The 16413-nt window shown below is 43.9% G+C and overlaps 1 protein-coding gene across 2 annotated transcripts in view; it reads left to right on the forward strand.

The window, feature by feature from the left end:
• The first annotated feature begins 7020 nt into the window (after positions 1-7020).
• Positions 7021-16413, forward strand: part of KCTD15 (potassium channel tetramerization domain containing 15) — a 45393-nt gene continuing 36000 nt past the window's right edge. Inside the window, exons 1-2 of one of the 2 annotated variants that reach the window (XM_062007907.1) lie at positions 7021-7073; positions 12878-13053. In XM_062007907.1, the coding sequence (XP_061863891.1) occupies positions 12890-13053 (164 nt within the window). In that variant the 5' untranslated portion in view covers positions 7021-7073; positions 12878-12889. Of the gene's footprint in view, positions 7074-7299; positions 7592-12877; positions 13054-16413 lie in introns of those variants that run through there. The other variant, XM_062007906.1, reaches the window with a different exon arrangement.

A 16413-nucleotide genomic window follows, 5' to 3' on the forward strand; every position in this document is an offset into this window, starting at 1 on the left:
AATCCATGAAAAATGATGCTGCAGCACATGCATCCTCAAAAATACAGGTTAGAGCAGGTAAGTATAATTTCTACTACTTGGCATTGCTGTTGTGAGACTTTTAGTGACGCCTGTTTTATTAACTTTACATGTTTGCTTGACATCTGATGTGATACTATGGATATGAAAAATTTTACAGAGTCAGGATTCTGAATTTTTACTCTCAAAGAATGTTCGTCTCTGCTTTTTCAACCAAACACACTGTTTAAATAAAGAAGTATATCCCCCTGTGTCTGCCTGAAAGGATGCCAAGCAGGGGAAATTAAAAGCTCCAAATATCTGCATATCTGAAATCAGTGAAGCAAAGGAGAAGAGACCATCGGGGACACTGCGAAGGTCCCTGTTTCTCAGGCCCAGTGTAAATTAGAGCCCAGCTGGCAGCAGTACTCAGGAGACCATACGCTAACCGAGGATGGCTGGAGCACAGCATGTTTCAACCATATGTCTGACATACTGCCTCCTTTCCAAGGGTCTCTGGCATAGCAGGATTTGGATGGGCTTTTGCTCAGCTGTCCAGATTCAGAGCTCTCCTCTTCTTTGTGCTAAAACAATGGCACTGAGACTGCAGCTCAGCTCTCCTCCGGCAGGCCAGGAAGAGCAGCACTGTTGTGCATCACCCATTTGGTAGGAGTACATTCCTACCACAGCATGTGGTGGAAATGCTCCAGCTGAGCCCTCATGCATCACAGGTGGCCAGAGATAACCATCAGGGAGTTAAGATGCAGAAATCCCAGACCACAACACTGTTACTGTTTCATTTTCATAGCAGTGGAGAGTTCTGATCTCTGATTTGTCTCAGTCTGCAAGTTAGTTGCAGTCCCACTCCAATTCACTATTCAGACTACTCAGTCTCCTTCTGGAATCACAGAGGGCCTCTATATCTGGAAGAATTTGCTCCGTTTTCTTTTTCATCCATTTTCATGTCACTGTCATGATGCTTGATTGAGCTGCTGCTCTCTCAGGTTGGGTCCCAACCATTCATGATCCAGACCCCTCAGTCTGCTATTTGCCAAAGAAAAAGCACACTGGAAATGCTGCTACAGAAATAAGAAGCAATTCAACTACAATTCTAGAGATATTGGTGCCTGAAGATCCTAAAATCAGTAAATTATTTGGTACAAAAGGGCCTTTATGTCTCTTTTCTTCATTCTCTGTATTCTGTTAAGTGATATTTTTGCAGTTTAACATATTCCAGACCTTTGCTGGCAGCAGCAATGCATATAACCTCCCTTAGAAGTGTATTCAGTTGGGAACTGCCTGGCTACACAGGATTTTATACATCATTCAGCAAAGTCAGCGATCCATATGCAAAAATCAAGCTCTCAGGGACATCATGTGGATTTGTGACATTCTCATATTTTGTGACTCTAATAAACCAATGAAGGGATTACACTCAGACATAAACCTGGTTTTTTCCTCTCCATGCCATATACAATATGGATAAGCTTTATTTAATAAGCAGCTAAAAAACTAATGCCATGCACGTTACTTAAGTTAAAAATACTCCTCAATATTCTAACTGCTTAAGAGGAGGAGTGAAAGCCTACAATAAAATGGCAAAGTATAAAACCGAGAAACACCATGCTGAATGCTAACATGGGACATCTTGATTAAGAAAATTTCAGTTTGGAAACTATTTTTGGCTTATAACAGCTGGAAGCAGAAGAGACAGGCAAATCTTTCCTATACTATATTTCCTGATGAGCTATTTCATCCTGGCATTCCAGTGTGGATTATTTCTTTGTATCACGCTGTTGTCATGAGTTAGGCACTGGATAATGGATAGTTTTAAAAACAGTCCATCTGTATTTAGTCAATAAAGTGATGGTTTGTAAACTCACTCAGCAGCAAGCTGTTTCTTGAAAAGAACAGAAAAGCATTCAAGGGAAAAGAGTGACAAGACTTGGTGATTTCTTAATGATTAGATTTTGTTCTTTACATGGTCATGCTTATCGCTCCCAGGAAACCCCTTATCTGCCTACAAATGACAAACAATTATTTGACTTAATTAGCAAACCCTAGGTCAAGTTCTTGTTCCAGAATGATTGGCACTGCTACTGGAACTGGCTTCAAAACTTGCTTCAACTGGGAAATGCCTTTAATTCTTCCTTTCATTATTCCTTATACGTCAACTGACTGGCAACTGTTAGGATTTCAAGGTGCTTAATATTTTCAGGTTTCTCACAAGAACAAACCTTTCCAGCGGCTCAACGCATATGTAACATCAGCCTTCCACACCTTCTGCTTCTACCTCCTTTTCAGTGACAGAAGTGATGGTGCTAGTCACAGCATCCACAGCTGCCGACTCCCTGCGTTCAGATGTGTTTCTCACTGGTGCCTCTATGGTCTAGAAGACAGGGCTAAATGCAGTCATATCCATGAAACCTCACTGTGGGCTTTGCTGCCTGAAGGTGCACCTTTCCCATTACACACCGCAGTCCAACAACTACTTTTGAAGCACCAATTTGTTACTCAAATCTTGTCTCCCTAAATAAAAGCCCATCTAGATCACAATGGTGTCTTAACTGTGACTAGGAAGACTATTTATCTACATATGGACATAAATTCCTTTGTTCTAAAGGAATAAATCCCTAATTCTCATTTCTCTGCTTTAAACATTTCATTAAATGATCCATTTTTCCTCTTATTTACTGCTTTACCTTAAAATGCCCAGTAGAGCATGGTGTGTTTTAGAGAGGAGGGTCAAACAGCCTGTGGATTTCTTCCTGCACTTTTTGTAGTCAGGGGGAATATTGATATCACTGCCGGGAAGGCAGGATCAAGCCTCAGGTTAAGATATGTAACATAAGAAGTTCTGAAGTCAGGCTCAAACCTCAAGATAAGACACGATATAAGGAAAAGATGAGGATGAGGCCTGCTAGCATAGATTCGTACAGGGCTTTCAGAACAGTACCGACTGGGAGTTGTCCGTACTCTCACTCACATAGCATGGTGTAGAAGAGGTCGGTTATTGTTCAATACATGATACTTTATTTCACACAGTCAATGAATTTTGAATCTGATTATTTCAAAATCTGCTTGGAACATCTTTTTCATAGGAAATGTATATTTCTTCAAATCTGCATCTTTTCACAATCTAGTAATTTTCTGTCCTGTAAAATATAAGCAATTTGCTATCTTGTAAAACATTTTTTTCAAAAAGAGATAAATGAGCTCTTTATGGGCTTCTCTTTCACACTGTCTTAAGTGTGTCAATAATTTTTTTTGCCTGTTTATTGGGAAAAGAAATGGAAGCAAACTATGGAATAATTAGATTTTAAAAGGTTCTGTCCAATTCCATTTTTAAGCATCTCCACAGAATACTAATAACTGCCAAGAAGAAAAACAAATCTAAAGTATTTAATTTTGAAGTATTTAGTATCTTCACACCGGGCATTTGTCCAAAAACTTTTAAAACACCTATGATAACTTAATGCTTTTAATCACAATATCCTAAAACCAAGCTCTGGAATCTTCTGTTAGAGATTTTGTATTGCTTTATAGGGAGGATAATAGAATTGTTGAGAAAATAAGTTATATTCAGTTCTAACAGTATTTCTTCTTTTTTGTTCACTGCATACTATTTAATATTGTCCTTTGTAGACTTCTTAATAGTTGTGCTTTAAGTGAAACTCTGAAAAACAACATTAGGATTCAAAATAGAGGGGAAGATTTTATTTTCAGGGTCACAAGAAGCATAGTGAGATTTCTCTCTTAAACAATGACACTTAGTATCTCTGTAGTTCTATGAATACTTTTGAAGTGTCATATTAAAACCAATCTCTTGGCCTTCAGGCAAAGAGAAGCAATTAGTCTTGGAGTTGTGAATAAATAAAAATCCATTTATATACCCGTCCTTGACACGTACCTTGCAAATCTTAGAAACTTCATCTAGTGGGAAAAGAAATGTTAAATCATGAACACCAATACTAATCACATTGCAATGTTGTTTCCTAAAACTGTTTAGTTTATATCAATCTTTTAAGCATTAATTCATATGTATATATTCATACATATTGAAACACAACAACAGAAAGGCATTGACACACTTGAGTGAGAAGAAAGGAACGAGTGAGTGCCTATAGAGCTGTAACGGGTAACTTTATTACCCTCAACACTGATACAGGCAAGAAAAAACTCAAAGCTCTGAAGTACATTGTCCTTTTCTTAGATACCTAAAAAACAATCCCACACACGTTACATACCATGCGAGTGCTATTTTCTTTTTCATCCCAAGTGCTACTGTGTCTTTGCTTTGATCTACAAACAAACAAACAAAATAGATCTTTATTAGCCGTGCCTCCCATTTCCGTGCAGCACAATGAAATGATACCTGTCACAGATGGGTTGGGATGAGTGAGAAAAACTAATCGACTTTCTGTTCAGTGCAATACTGTTAGATCTTCTCTTTCCTCCTTTTCTCAGCGCAAAAGCATCCTATTTTTATGATGTTCCGATGGCCGTTCAAGATTCTCGTACTTATTTTTCATTGAGCAGTTTCACTGAGCAGTAATTCACAGAGGAAGTAAAAATTATGACACCAAGTCATCCCAAATAGTCGCCTGCACCCTACAGAGAGGCTTAGTGAAACTCGGGCTGCGTGACAGGTCATCGAGTCTCAGTGAAGCTCATTCTCCCCATATCCACTTGTTGACCAGAGTGCTGGTTGCAGACTACTTAGGCTACAGCCTTGACCCAGGATCAGGTGAAGCAGCCATCTGGAGACACATGTGTTCGAAGGTTATGCTAGAACAGAATCCAGCTCTTTGTGACGCGCTCTCACAGGCAGAGAGTCCCAGCACGGAGGTCAGAGGTGGGGCTGTGACCCCGACCAAGGATCACACCTGGGCTGATGGGATGGTCAAGGAAAACAAATTTTAGTCTGTTCTGGATGCAAATCTCTCTGCTGACCTAGTTCTCATTCTCCTTTTCATTTCAGAAGCTCAGCTAAAAATCCATAAATTAAGGAAATTAACTGATGGAGCCTCCGGCATCTTTGTAAGCTATTTAAATCTTTAAATTTACAACATCTTCTGCATATATCAAGTAATTGAACTAACTGCAGGGATGTAACTTTAATGAGAAAATTTCCCTCTTCTCCTGTAGTTTGTACTCTTAAAAAAAAAAAAAAAACTACCCTTAGGAGGAAAGTTTCTGTTTATTCCTGCCACGGAAGCGAACTTTAAAAAAACCCCTCACTTATAGGGGGTCCTGCCTGCCTTCCGCTCGTGCTTCCGCCCGAGGCCCCCCGTGCCCCGCGGGCGCGGAGCGCGGCCCCGTCCCGCGGGCCGGCGGCCTGACCTTTCCATCAGGCGCGCAGCGTTGCATAACTGCCCTGCGCGGCCGCGCGCGGCGGCTAGTAGGCGCTGCAGCCCCACGAGCCGCCGCGGCTCGCGGGCGGCCGGGGCGCGCGGCACTCCTCCGCGGGCGCGGAAGGCGGCGGGTCCTCGCCACCCCACCCCGCCCCGCCCGCGGGGCGCAGACGGCGCGGCCAGTCGCCGGAGAGGCGCCGCGGGATCGCCCGCCGGCTGCGGCGCGGAGCGGATCCGCACCCTCCGCCAAACTTGCGCGGGGAGCAGCGCGGAGCGGGGTGCTGGGGGCGCATCCCCCGCCGGAGTTTGCAAAAACGCACAGGCGTCGGCAGCCCCGCATCTTTGGCTCAAAGTTGGGGGAGGGCTTTGCCTTTTTTTGCCCTCCTTTTTAATGGGTGTAGTGTTTTTTTTTCTTTGGGGGGGGGTTCCCTGCTGGACACCCCCGGGCGCGCGGCCCGGGCGCGCTGCGCGCCCGCGGAGCTCCGCGCCATCGCGCCGCGTTCTCTAATTGAAATGGCGCTTTTGGCCGGGGGCGGGCTGCCAGGGCGCTCCGCAATAGCACAATGCATGTCGATAGACGTCATTTGGTTTTAATGGCCTACAGGAAATTTGGCGTTTACAATGCGAGACATTAGCAAAGGGTGAAAGGGAGGGGGAGGCAGGATGGATGGATGGATGGGAATAATTGCAGCCCCCTCCCTGCCCGCCTCCGAGACCCCCCGTCCGCAGCCCGGCGGCGCAGGGTGCCGCGGGGGAAGGGGGCGGCCAGGGGACAAGCAGCTCTATATTTTATTTATTTATTATTGAACTTGATCTAGTTTATCAACAAGTGCAGAGTGGGTGCTACCCTAATTGTAGCAGAGGAGTCAAGAGATGTGAGAAACGTGCCCTGTGTTACTTATTTGGGAGCTGAAAATTTATGCCTAGTTGAAAATGCCTGGGGAAATATTACATCAGACCAAATGACAATGATTAAAATCAGCTTTTTCCCCCCCTTCCCCACCCCCCCCTCCTTTTTCCTCCTTTTCAGTAAGTCTGTTGAAGGACGTGACAGTGGCCTGATCCTCCCCAACACCGAACCGTTATCCCCCGGCAGGGCCGAGCTGCGGGGGGCTCCGCGGGGCAGCGCGGGGGCTCCCGCCCCGACCGCGCCGCGCGGCGGGCCTCTGCGGGCGGCGGCGCCGGGGGCGCGGGCTGGGGCACCGGTCGCCTTCCCAGCCTTATTTCATTTTCAGGGGTTGTATTTTATTTTTTTCGGGGGGGGGGGGGAGGAATAAATCTGGAGACCTTCACCAAAAGGAGGGAAAAATACCCAATTTTCATCGCAAAATTAGCTAGGGCGAGAGCAAAGGGCTGAGCTAATTGTAGCCTAATCCTCTGCCCTGCAGGCGTTTGCAAAGCCCTGAGCAAGAATTCGCTTTTTTTCCTCCTCTTCTCTCTTCCCTCTGTTATTTAGAGACGGGATTATTGCCTTTCTTCTCATAACAGCCTCGGCAGTTTCATTTAAAGGCTTTTTACCCCCCCCCACACACACACACAAAATAAATAGAAAAAGAAACAGCAAAAACAGGGGGAGAGGAGAGAAGCTTTAAAAATAATAATAATCACAGCAGGATCTGCGGAGCAAAGATAGTAATAAAAGCAAAAAGCTGAGCCCATCCACACACAAACCCCACAGAGCCCAAAGCCGAGGGGGGCTCGCAGATCTCTTCTGTGCTCAAGGTAAGGAAAGCGGCGGCGGCGGCTCCCGCGGCTGCCCGTGCCGGGGCCGGAGCGCGCAGTGCGCGCCGCGCCGTGCTTTGCATCGCATCGCATCGGATGGCATCGCATCGCATCGGCTCGCATCGCATTGCATCGCGCCGCACCGCACCGCGCGCCACGCTCGCGCCTTCGCTCCCCCTTTTTTTTTTTTTTCGGTTTTTTTTTTTTTTTTTTTTTTTGGAAAGTGCCTCTTCTTCAAACTAACTCGTCTCTTGGCTCCGGAGGAGAAGCGGCGGAGGGGTGGTTTTTTTAAAGCTACAGGACCCGTTTGCAGCCGCCCCGCTTTGATAGCGCTGCGTGTGTGTGTGTGTGTGCGCGCGCGTGTGTGTGTATGTTTTGTTTTGCTCCGCTCCAGCATGGGCAGCGCCGGCGGAGCCCCGCGGCCCGGGGTGCCCGCGCTGCCGCCCCGGCCCCGGCTCTGAAGACGGCCAAGCCCCAGCGCGGCGGAGGCAGCGCGGCTCGCTCCGCGCTCTCGCATGGTACACGCGGAGCCGCGGGGGTCGGGCGGGCGGGGTGCCGCGACACGGCACGGCACGGCACGGCGGTGCGCGGCGCGGGGGTGCGCGGGCCGGGGCGCGGGGGCTGGCGGCGGGGCGGCTCGGCACAAAGGGAAGGCGGGCGACAATGGGGAGCGCCGCGTATGGAAAACACGGGCGGGCTGTGAATGAAACTCTGGCGCCAGTGAGAGTGGAAGGCTTGGTTTGGGGTAGACTTCAAACCACTCTAGGCTATAGTTTGCATTTCTGTTCCTGCATGCGATGTGGCACACTTCTGCAAAATTAATACATTAGCCTGGCTAATGCTAACCACCATTGGCTGCGCGGAAAATGTACGGGATCGGGGATTCGGGGTTGCCTTTTTTTTTCTCGCATTCATCTAAGACATCTCCTTTCTTGTTATGTGAGAATAAGTAAAGGACGCCATGTTGTGCGCTTTTTTTTTTTTTGTGGTTGAATTTTAGCTCTGGGCACACAGTGTGTTTCAAAGGAAAAGGCAGAAGTTGAGTGACCGGGTGCGTTGCTTACTGGTGATTTCCCTGACCATCAGCAGGGAAAGGCATTTGGGTGACGTGAAACTTGAACTAAATAGACTGGAGACTGCCGGAGATAGGCGGGTTGCGGGGCGGGGGGGAAGGAGAAAGCCTTTTCTCTCTCCTTTTTTTTTTCCTCTTTTTTTTTTCCCTGTTCTTTTTTTTTTCCAGTAACCAGAGCTCCAGAGGGAGCTCCCCCCTCCTCTGGAAAAGTTTTGGGCACGGTCTCCTCTGTCACTCGGTCCAGTGTTCAGTGAAGCAGCGTGGAGTTGTGTGCAAATGTTTACGGACTTTTAATTTTGGAGCCGTCGAGCCCACGGTTTGCAGCCTCCCCCCCCTCCCCCCCCGCTTTGTCTGTAGGCTCAGTTCACGGCGTAAGCAGTTGTCTCGGAGTGGCTCTGGAGGCAGACCCGAGCGGTCGCCGTCCCTGTTGATAGAGACAAAGGTAATTGCCAAGTCTGTAGCTGTGCCCCTCGGGCTGCGCTCCGCGCAGGCTGGGGACACGCAGGCGTTGCCACGAAGTCACGGGGGCGCCCGGGGAAGTTCTGCAGCCGGTTATTGCCCCGGAGTGCTGGAGATGGGGCGGTCGCAGGGCTGCAGCGGATGATTTTAGCCCTAGTGCTCTCCTGTCTCTGCTGGTAAAGAAATGAAGGTCTGCGGGCAGGGAGAGCAGTTCCGCCGAGAAGGCAGTCCGGGGAGCTGCCGGGGAGTAGCTCTGGTCACGCCGAGTCTCGAGGTCCTGCAGCCCCGGGCCGCCCCCGCTCCGGCTCCCCGGGAGGGCGAGCAGCTTCATGGAAGGTCCTTAAACCTGCCGTTTTCATTTCACGTCTTAAATGTGCATGAAGGAATTAAACTGCACGAGTGAATAACAGCATTAGTTTCAATTAATTTTTATCCTGGCAACAATAAACTTTAGAAACAAAGCGCTTTTACATCCTTAATTAGTCTTGCTTCCCATCTGTAGTCTTTTAAGTGCCTGCTCCTTGATTTAACTTTGTCCCTCCTTCAGAGCCGCCTCCTTTTTCATTCTTTTTGCTTTTTTTTTTTCTCGTTATCCCTTCCAGACTGCTGCCTGTTTCTTTCCTGCAACCTTTCACCTCCCTTGTCCCTATCTGTCTGCTCTGCTCTGTGCAGTTTATTTCTACTGTATTTTCCCAACATCAACAGCAGTATTGGTTACCATGGCCCCAAGCTATGTGCAGAGGTGGGAAAGCTTCATCCGCCCAAAAGTTCTTACACTTTTGAAGTCTTTCTTTTAGTAGGATCTGAAATGTATCATCTAGAGTGTGTATTAAATGAACAGTATTCCTGAAGGCTTTAGAGCAAGAAAGGCAACACCCTGGAAAATTCTGCAGTCTTTCAGCATTCTCTGCCCTAGGGTTATAGCCCTGGGCACAGAGCTGAATGGAGCTCTTACAACTGCCTTCTGTTTACCTTTTATGGTTAAAATAACAGCTTAGCAAAGAAGCAACTTCATGGAGAAACGATTCAGTGAAATCATCTCAAGCTGTAGCAGCATAGCTAGTTTAATCACCCCTAGAGAGCTGAACAACTGTGAGCACAATGGGACACAAAATCATTTTGTGTGTAAATGAGCATGGCATTGTGATTATTTCACTTTGCATGGGCAAATAGTTTTTACAAGCAGTACTTATGCAGTTAGCTTAGAAAGGCAGAAAAAGATAAGCTGGCTCTGAAAGATCTTGGTGCATAATGTTTGAAAAACTAAATATTCACATAATTTGGGAATCAGGCTCTATTGATTTTGCCTTCAGCAGGTTCCTGTGTTACTTATTAGAGGAGGGTTATTGCCTGTGCCACTAGTTGGGATGATGCTATATCCTGTTGTAGGCAACTAAATAGCAGGGATTATTTTACATGGTTTAATAAATGAAGTTTGTTAGTGTTTCTGCGATATTTACCCTTAAGGTTTTAATTTTCACATCAGTATTAGGAAATACATGCATAAAGACTTTCACTGGATAAATACATTTAGGATTTTGCTTTGTGCATAAAATAAGTACATTACTCAGTGTGATGAATTTTAGCTATGTTTTACATTAGGAAAAGGCAGGAGTCCTTAGAAATAGGGCACCTTAAGAAATAGTGGGTATTTATTTTTTTGGAGCAATAGGAGTGTTTCAGTGCCCTGTGTGGAGAGCTTAGCAATTATGCCCCTTGATAATTTGCTCATACAAAAATGATTGAATTCCACCACTTTAATAAAGACATAGGATTCGGGTTTTTTAAATACAAATCCTCTCCAACCAGAGAAAAAGCCTGTGTTTTAATTCCCTTTCTCTTCCCCTCCCCCAAAAAGCCAGTGGCACCCTCAGTAAGTATGGAAAGCCATAAAAGTTTGAGAACTATTTCAGCTTTCCAGTGATTTTCTATAATTAAGTGTTTTTTCAACACATGCTCTAGCTGAGAGATGCCAAAAGCAGAGGATTGTTCAAAAGGTCCCTCCAGTGAATAGTATAAATTAAATATCTACTGTGTGAGTTTGGCCTCACTGAGAATCTCAGACTCTTTACAGATCAAGGAATTTACTGGTATACTAACATTAAACAAAATCCTAAGATAGCAGCAGTGTTTAAATATGCACAAATAGATTCAAGTCACTTGATCTTTAGCTATCTGTGCATATTTTAAAATGGAAGTCTGTATTTCGAGACAAATGGTTAAATGTGAGACACGTTTACAGAGGACTGGGAGCCCTTTGATTTCATTTGGAAATTGTAACAAGGGGTACAGATGAGCCCTAATTAGGCACTTGTTTTGTGAAACTGCGTGAGATTTATTTCTAAGGCAGCCCTGTACTGTGGGAGATCGGTACCTTTATCATTAGTGATAATAGTTGGGGTCTGAACAAAGACAGGGTTGACATTCAGCCTGGATCTTCTGACCCTTTCATTTAAGTGAAGGAGTAGAGAGTGAAGATGAGTTTACAGTGCTCTTTGGTAAGGGAAAAAAAAAACCCCTTTGTCTGTGTTGGCAGGCAGATGAGGCACCCACAGATTAGTAAACAGGTCGTAAAAATACTGTAGGTACTTACATATGAAGTTGTTTTTAAAAGTTAGTTCTTTTATTTATGCTTTATGACATATTTACACATAACAGGCTCTTGTGGGAAACAAGAAAGCAACGTCTTCAGTCATGAAAGGATTCAGTCACTTTCCTTGAAGGTGGTGCTGTAGTAAAAATGTTAATGCCCAATTTCACATCGGCTGACACAGAAGTCCTAGGACAGAGTTGGTATTTGCTTCGTGTTCAGTGCAGATGTCCGTCCAGCCTCCGAAGAGAAAAGGATGTGGATTCATAATGGGGTGATGTATTTCTGTGCTGTAGATGTAGGAAATTCTTAGGAGCTAACCAAGATGAAATACCGTAAACGGAGATGTTGTGATGACTTTGTGAAGCTGGCCACATATATTAAGATTTTTCAGTCCTTTTCTGTGTAACTCAGATTTTAGATTTTTTTCAAAGAATGTTGCTAATCGTATGTCCATCGAGTGGCGTAGCCAGGCATCTTGTGCAAAGTACTGCTCAGCTTTAGATTTCTAAGAAACATTGTCAAAGTAATGTGGGAGAAAAGGGAATTCACTTTGCAGTGCTGCATGTGGAGTGCTTGTCAGATGTAAAGAAGAGCCTGGATTCTTGGTAGCATGCTTGCAGAACAAAATACCAAGAAAATTAGATTATATTCAGAAATGTCTTCTGCTATAATGTTTTGCATATGTTGCTTTTCCCATAAGGGGAAGAATGGATGGACATTTTCTTAAACTTTCAGCAAAGGGGTTTTTTTCTGTTTGACATGTGCGCCGTCTATACCGATTTAACTGAAATCAGCTTTGAGACGCACGTCTCTTGCGGAGTGAGCTGTGTTCTTCTTCAGAACAGAACTGAGGAATTTTCTTTTGCCATGGTTGTCCTGTTCATTTAAGATATTTCAGTATTTTTTGCATTGTATGTCAGCTGAGGATTTTTGGACCCAATTCAGAAATTTCACTAATTTTCAAGTCTTTTTAGGGCAGTGAACATGAGGTGGATTGTTGAATTTAGAATTTCACGTGCCAGATTGTACAGTAATTTCTAACGTGTCTTGTCATGAAAGCATGGGTCAGTTTGTATATCTTCCTGTTTTCATTGCTTCCAGGTGTCAATTGCTTTCAGTTTGAAAGCTTATTAGTTCTTTATGTCTAATATTAAGGCTTAACTGAAAATTATCCATTTATTTCACAGTTATTGAAAATAGACCAGAAAATTGATCTTAGTTTGATGTGAAATTTACTACATGTATAAACTAAATGCCTTAGGTACTGAGGAAGTCACTAATTTAGAGGTGTCTCGTTACTGAGACAAACTTGCAAAAACCCCTGAATCCCAATTCACAAATTGGTTATTCGTTTGTCAGGGGATATTTCACATCTAACACATAAGCCCGCGACCTTTAATTAGAATTTTGCAGTTTGTTTTATGCCCCTTGAGGCTGACACCTTGAAATTTTTTTTTCTTGATTTCTTATTGCTAATAAGCATCTTTCTCTTCCCCTCTGGTACTTTGAAGAAAATGATGCAAATACACTTAATTACAGTGGTGGCAATAATTTGTTAGCTGAATATGTGATCAGGCAGATGCAAAAATGATCTGATTAGATCTGTGATCACACTGCAAAGAAAGGTAATACGTTGCTACATTTAAGAGAAACTGTTCTTTTTTGCCTTCCCTTTTGCAGGAGGGAAGAAGTATGTCCCGTCTGTCTCTAACACGGTCCCCGGTTTCTCCTCTGGCTGCTCAAGGAATTCCTCTCCCTGCTCAACTCACCAAGTCGAACGCTCCTGTGCACATCGATGTAGGAGGACACATGTACACCAGCAGCCTGGCCACCTTGACAAAGTACCCAGACTCCAGGTAAGACCTTGGTGTTTGCAGGCTCACTGCTCGTTTCAGTTCATCGCATGAAAAGAACCATATACCTGTGAAGAATATTTCAGTGTGAAATATGATTTATTATATATTCACCACTGATGAATAATTCAGTTTTCGATTTATACAGTAACTTCACTGGGGTTCTACAGAAAAAAAAGCCTGTAAAATTTATGTATTATTTAGAGAGTCTATTCATTTTCCCTCTCAACATCTTCTGCACTCTCCTGGTATGTTTGAAGCACCTGTTGGTGTGCTGCCCTAGATAATTTCCAACTGTACCAAGCAACTTCTTTCTTTCAGATTTAGGGAAAAAAGAAATCCTTTTTTTCTTCCTTAAGAAAACTGAAGGTGTCATTTACACTGGGACTAACGGATGCTTCTGTTGACCAGCCAAAATCCTTACCTCAGTAGGATCTGTGTGCCTCAGTGGCTGCAGTCATTTCAGCCGGCTGTGTCTGCTTGCAGCTGCAGGTTGGATTGAATCTTTGCATGTGTAAAAGTAGCTGGTTTGTGCTGGACAGGTTAGTGACATGGCTGGCAAGATTTCATTAGGTCTGGCCAGTATTACCTCAGAATAGACTCCAGATATGCCAGATTATTAAAAGATGTGGCATGAGAGTATATTTGTCTATGTGACATAGAGTCTCTTTATTATTTGCCCAAGCTCCCAGTCCCATGGGGTGCTGGGCGCTGTGAAGGATGGGGGATCCTGGGCAGCATCAGGCCTATGATGGTAGTGTGGAAGGCACTACCATCATAGTGTTAAGGGTTAAAGCACATTCATTGGAGCAGTATGTTAAGACATACCTGCTTTTAATTTACAGTTATGACCACTAAACCAGTTCAGCTTTTGTCATTCAGACTGCCTGTTTTTCAGAAGGCTAAGTGCCTCCTATGTACCAAGAGAAGGTGTGGATGTGCAGTGTCAGGGTGCCCAGCAGACTGGTTAAAGGAGGCATTATCACCTCGAAAGCAAACCAGAGCCAAGGTCAGCAGGTTTTGTTGCCAGAGGTTTTGCTACTTGTATGGCCAGTATTTCCACCAGGGATCAATTTCTTTTCTTTTTTGGTATGACAACTACTGTATAGCTCTAGTTTCATTTAAGGACTTTTCCTTTAAAAGAACTAGGGACTTTTGCACAGATTTGGCAGGTTCCCAAGCAATAAATGACATTTATGGAGACACCTTGAAACACCTCTGATGTCATAAAGCATATGGCTGTGATTTCATTCCAAGGAAAGAGAGCAGCTGAAATTCTCTACAGAAAAGAAACAATTATTAAAATGCCTATATTTTATGGCCAGGCCAAAACAATATGATTTTTTCCTGGACAGTGTCTGTTTAATGATGTCTGTTTGGTACCACTTTAATCATAGAGAAGAAATCTGTTCAGTGGGGAGAGATTTATAAGAGAGAAGCAGACAAATGCTTCATAATATAAGGAAGATTCAGCAGTTGTAATAGAGTAGCACATCTGTTTCCATATTTTAAAATATCATTGTTGACACTGGTTTTAAAATATGCCCCATATCAGACTTATTTAATACAAGCTTCAGTTAATGGAAGCTTTGGGAAGGAGAGTATACATAAATTGAAAGATGTCATTTAAAGAGAATGGAGTACTGATATACAACCTTGTTGTTGTTGGTTTGATGAATAACAAAAACATATTTCTTCAGATTTTGTACTTTGTTTAAACTGAAAGTACAAAACTGACTGACCAGAGCTCATGTGCTGCCTGATGTTTTGCTGTGCACTGTCTTTTCTTTGTATTGATGTGTTATAAGGCTCAAATGCTTTTTCAGCTGCTCAAACTTCAGTTCTTACTGGAGTAAGAGCACACAGGATGAGACCTGTAAATCACATGTATTTTCATTACAAAAAGTAACCCTTTCCCAGCATCCCAGACAGGCCACCCTTCTACACCCAGCATTATGAAGCTGGATCAAGGGTATTTTTTTTTTCCCTTTAAAAAAAAAAAGAATTTGTTTTTCTGCAGGGCTGTGTAGTACATTGGGTTGGTTACCCCTCATTGAGTCTCTTCTCTCATTCTTGGTTAAGGCAAAGTACTTGCAGTTATTTTGGTGGGTATGGTTGGAGCTCCTGATGGTGCTTTGCTGCCTTGGTGTGTATCTTCTGTAAGACACAGACTGTCTTCACAGTGGTCTGACTGGGAGTAGAATCCGTGTCTCTCACAGGTGCAGGAGGAAGGAGATAGTTTTTTCTGAGCAAGACATCTGGAAATAATGCCAGAGTACTGTTAGGTTATGCTCAGAGATAATGTGCATGGCCACGTATGGAGGCATGGCCATACTCTGCATGCAGAGCTTTCGGTATTATTTTGGACAGCATATTAAAGTCCTGCTTTGAGCATGAGTTTAAAAGCTTCAAATCTAAGGAATCATATATGTAGATTTTATTTCAGCAGAAGATGGAAGCATATGCTGAAATGCTTTGCTAAATCTTAGCTTCAGTCACATAAAACAGTTTGCGCTCAGTAAAATCGAAAGCTGTGGGAATAAACTTCCTGTTTATTTGTGTTACAATCTCTTGTTTCTTTCTCCGTGCTCCAAAATCCCAAGTAGGCTTCTAACTTGTAGTATATACCGTACATGTATGTTTAAGAACACATACAGATTGTGAGCATATGTGTATAAATACAATCAGGGTATCTGTACACAGAGACATCAAATGCTAATGGAAAACAGAAAAAACCCTCCGTGTTTATCCTTCCATAGTGTTTTAAAAAGGCCAGATCCTGGTTAGGTCCTGAACAAACTAAGTTGATATTGGGTTCAGTGGGAGGAAAGCACTCCCAGCAGCTTGCCAGATCAGGCCCAGCAGGAGCAAGTATAGGTATGACCAGTTCCTGCCTATACCTGCTCTCCAGTCACCCCTCTGGTATGACATAAATTACACCTGACAGCAGGCAGCATGATACATTTCTTATTGTAATTTGTTAGGATTGACTGTGCTCAGCCCACTTGGCTGGCTCTGCTTGACTATTCCCAAGTTATGTAGATGGGGAAGAATGGGGGAGAAGCAGGACCTAATTCTGAACATCTTACTCACGTGAGTGCATGGCTGGTGATGTGAAGTTAGAGGACAAATCTTGAATTTCAGTGATCCCAGAGTTGTTTCAGAGCAACTTTGACAAAGTCTTTGATGTTGTTTGTATTAGTGCAGCTGCTTGTAGAAGAGCATTTGTCCGTTGATTAAATTTGCATAAGTAAAGGGTGCCAGATTAGGTGTTAAAGGGGGTAGACGCCCTCTTTCCAGTAAATTTTTATGTGCTACATAAATTCTGTCAACTGAAAAGGAGAGAACTTGGCAAAGGAGAAG

This window comes from Colius striatus, chromosome 14 (genome assembly GCF_028858725.1).
Source record: "Colius striatus isolate bColStr4 chromosome 14, bColStr4.1.hap1, whole genome shotgun sequence".
Classification (NCBI taxonomy): Eukaryota; Metazoa; Chordata; class Aves; order Coliiformes; family Coliidae; genus Colius; species Colius striatus.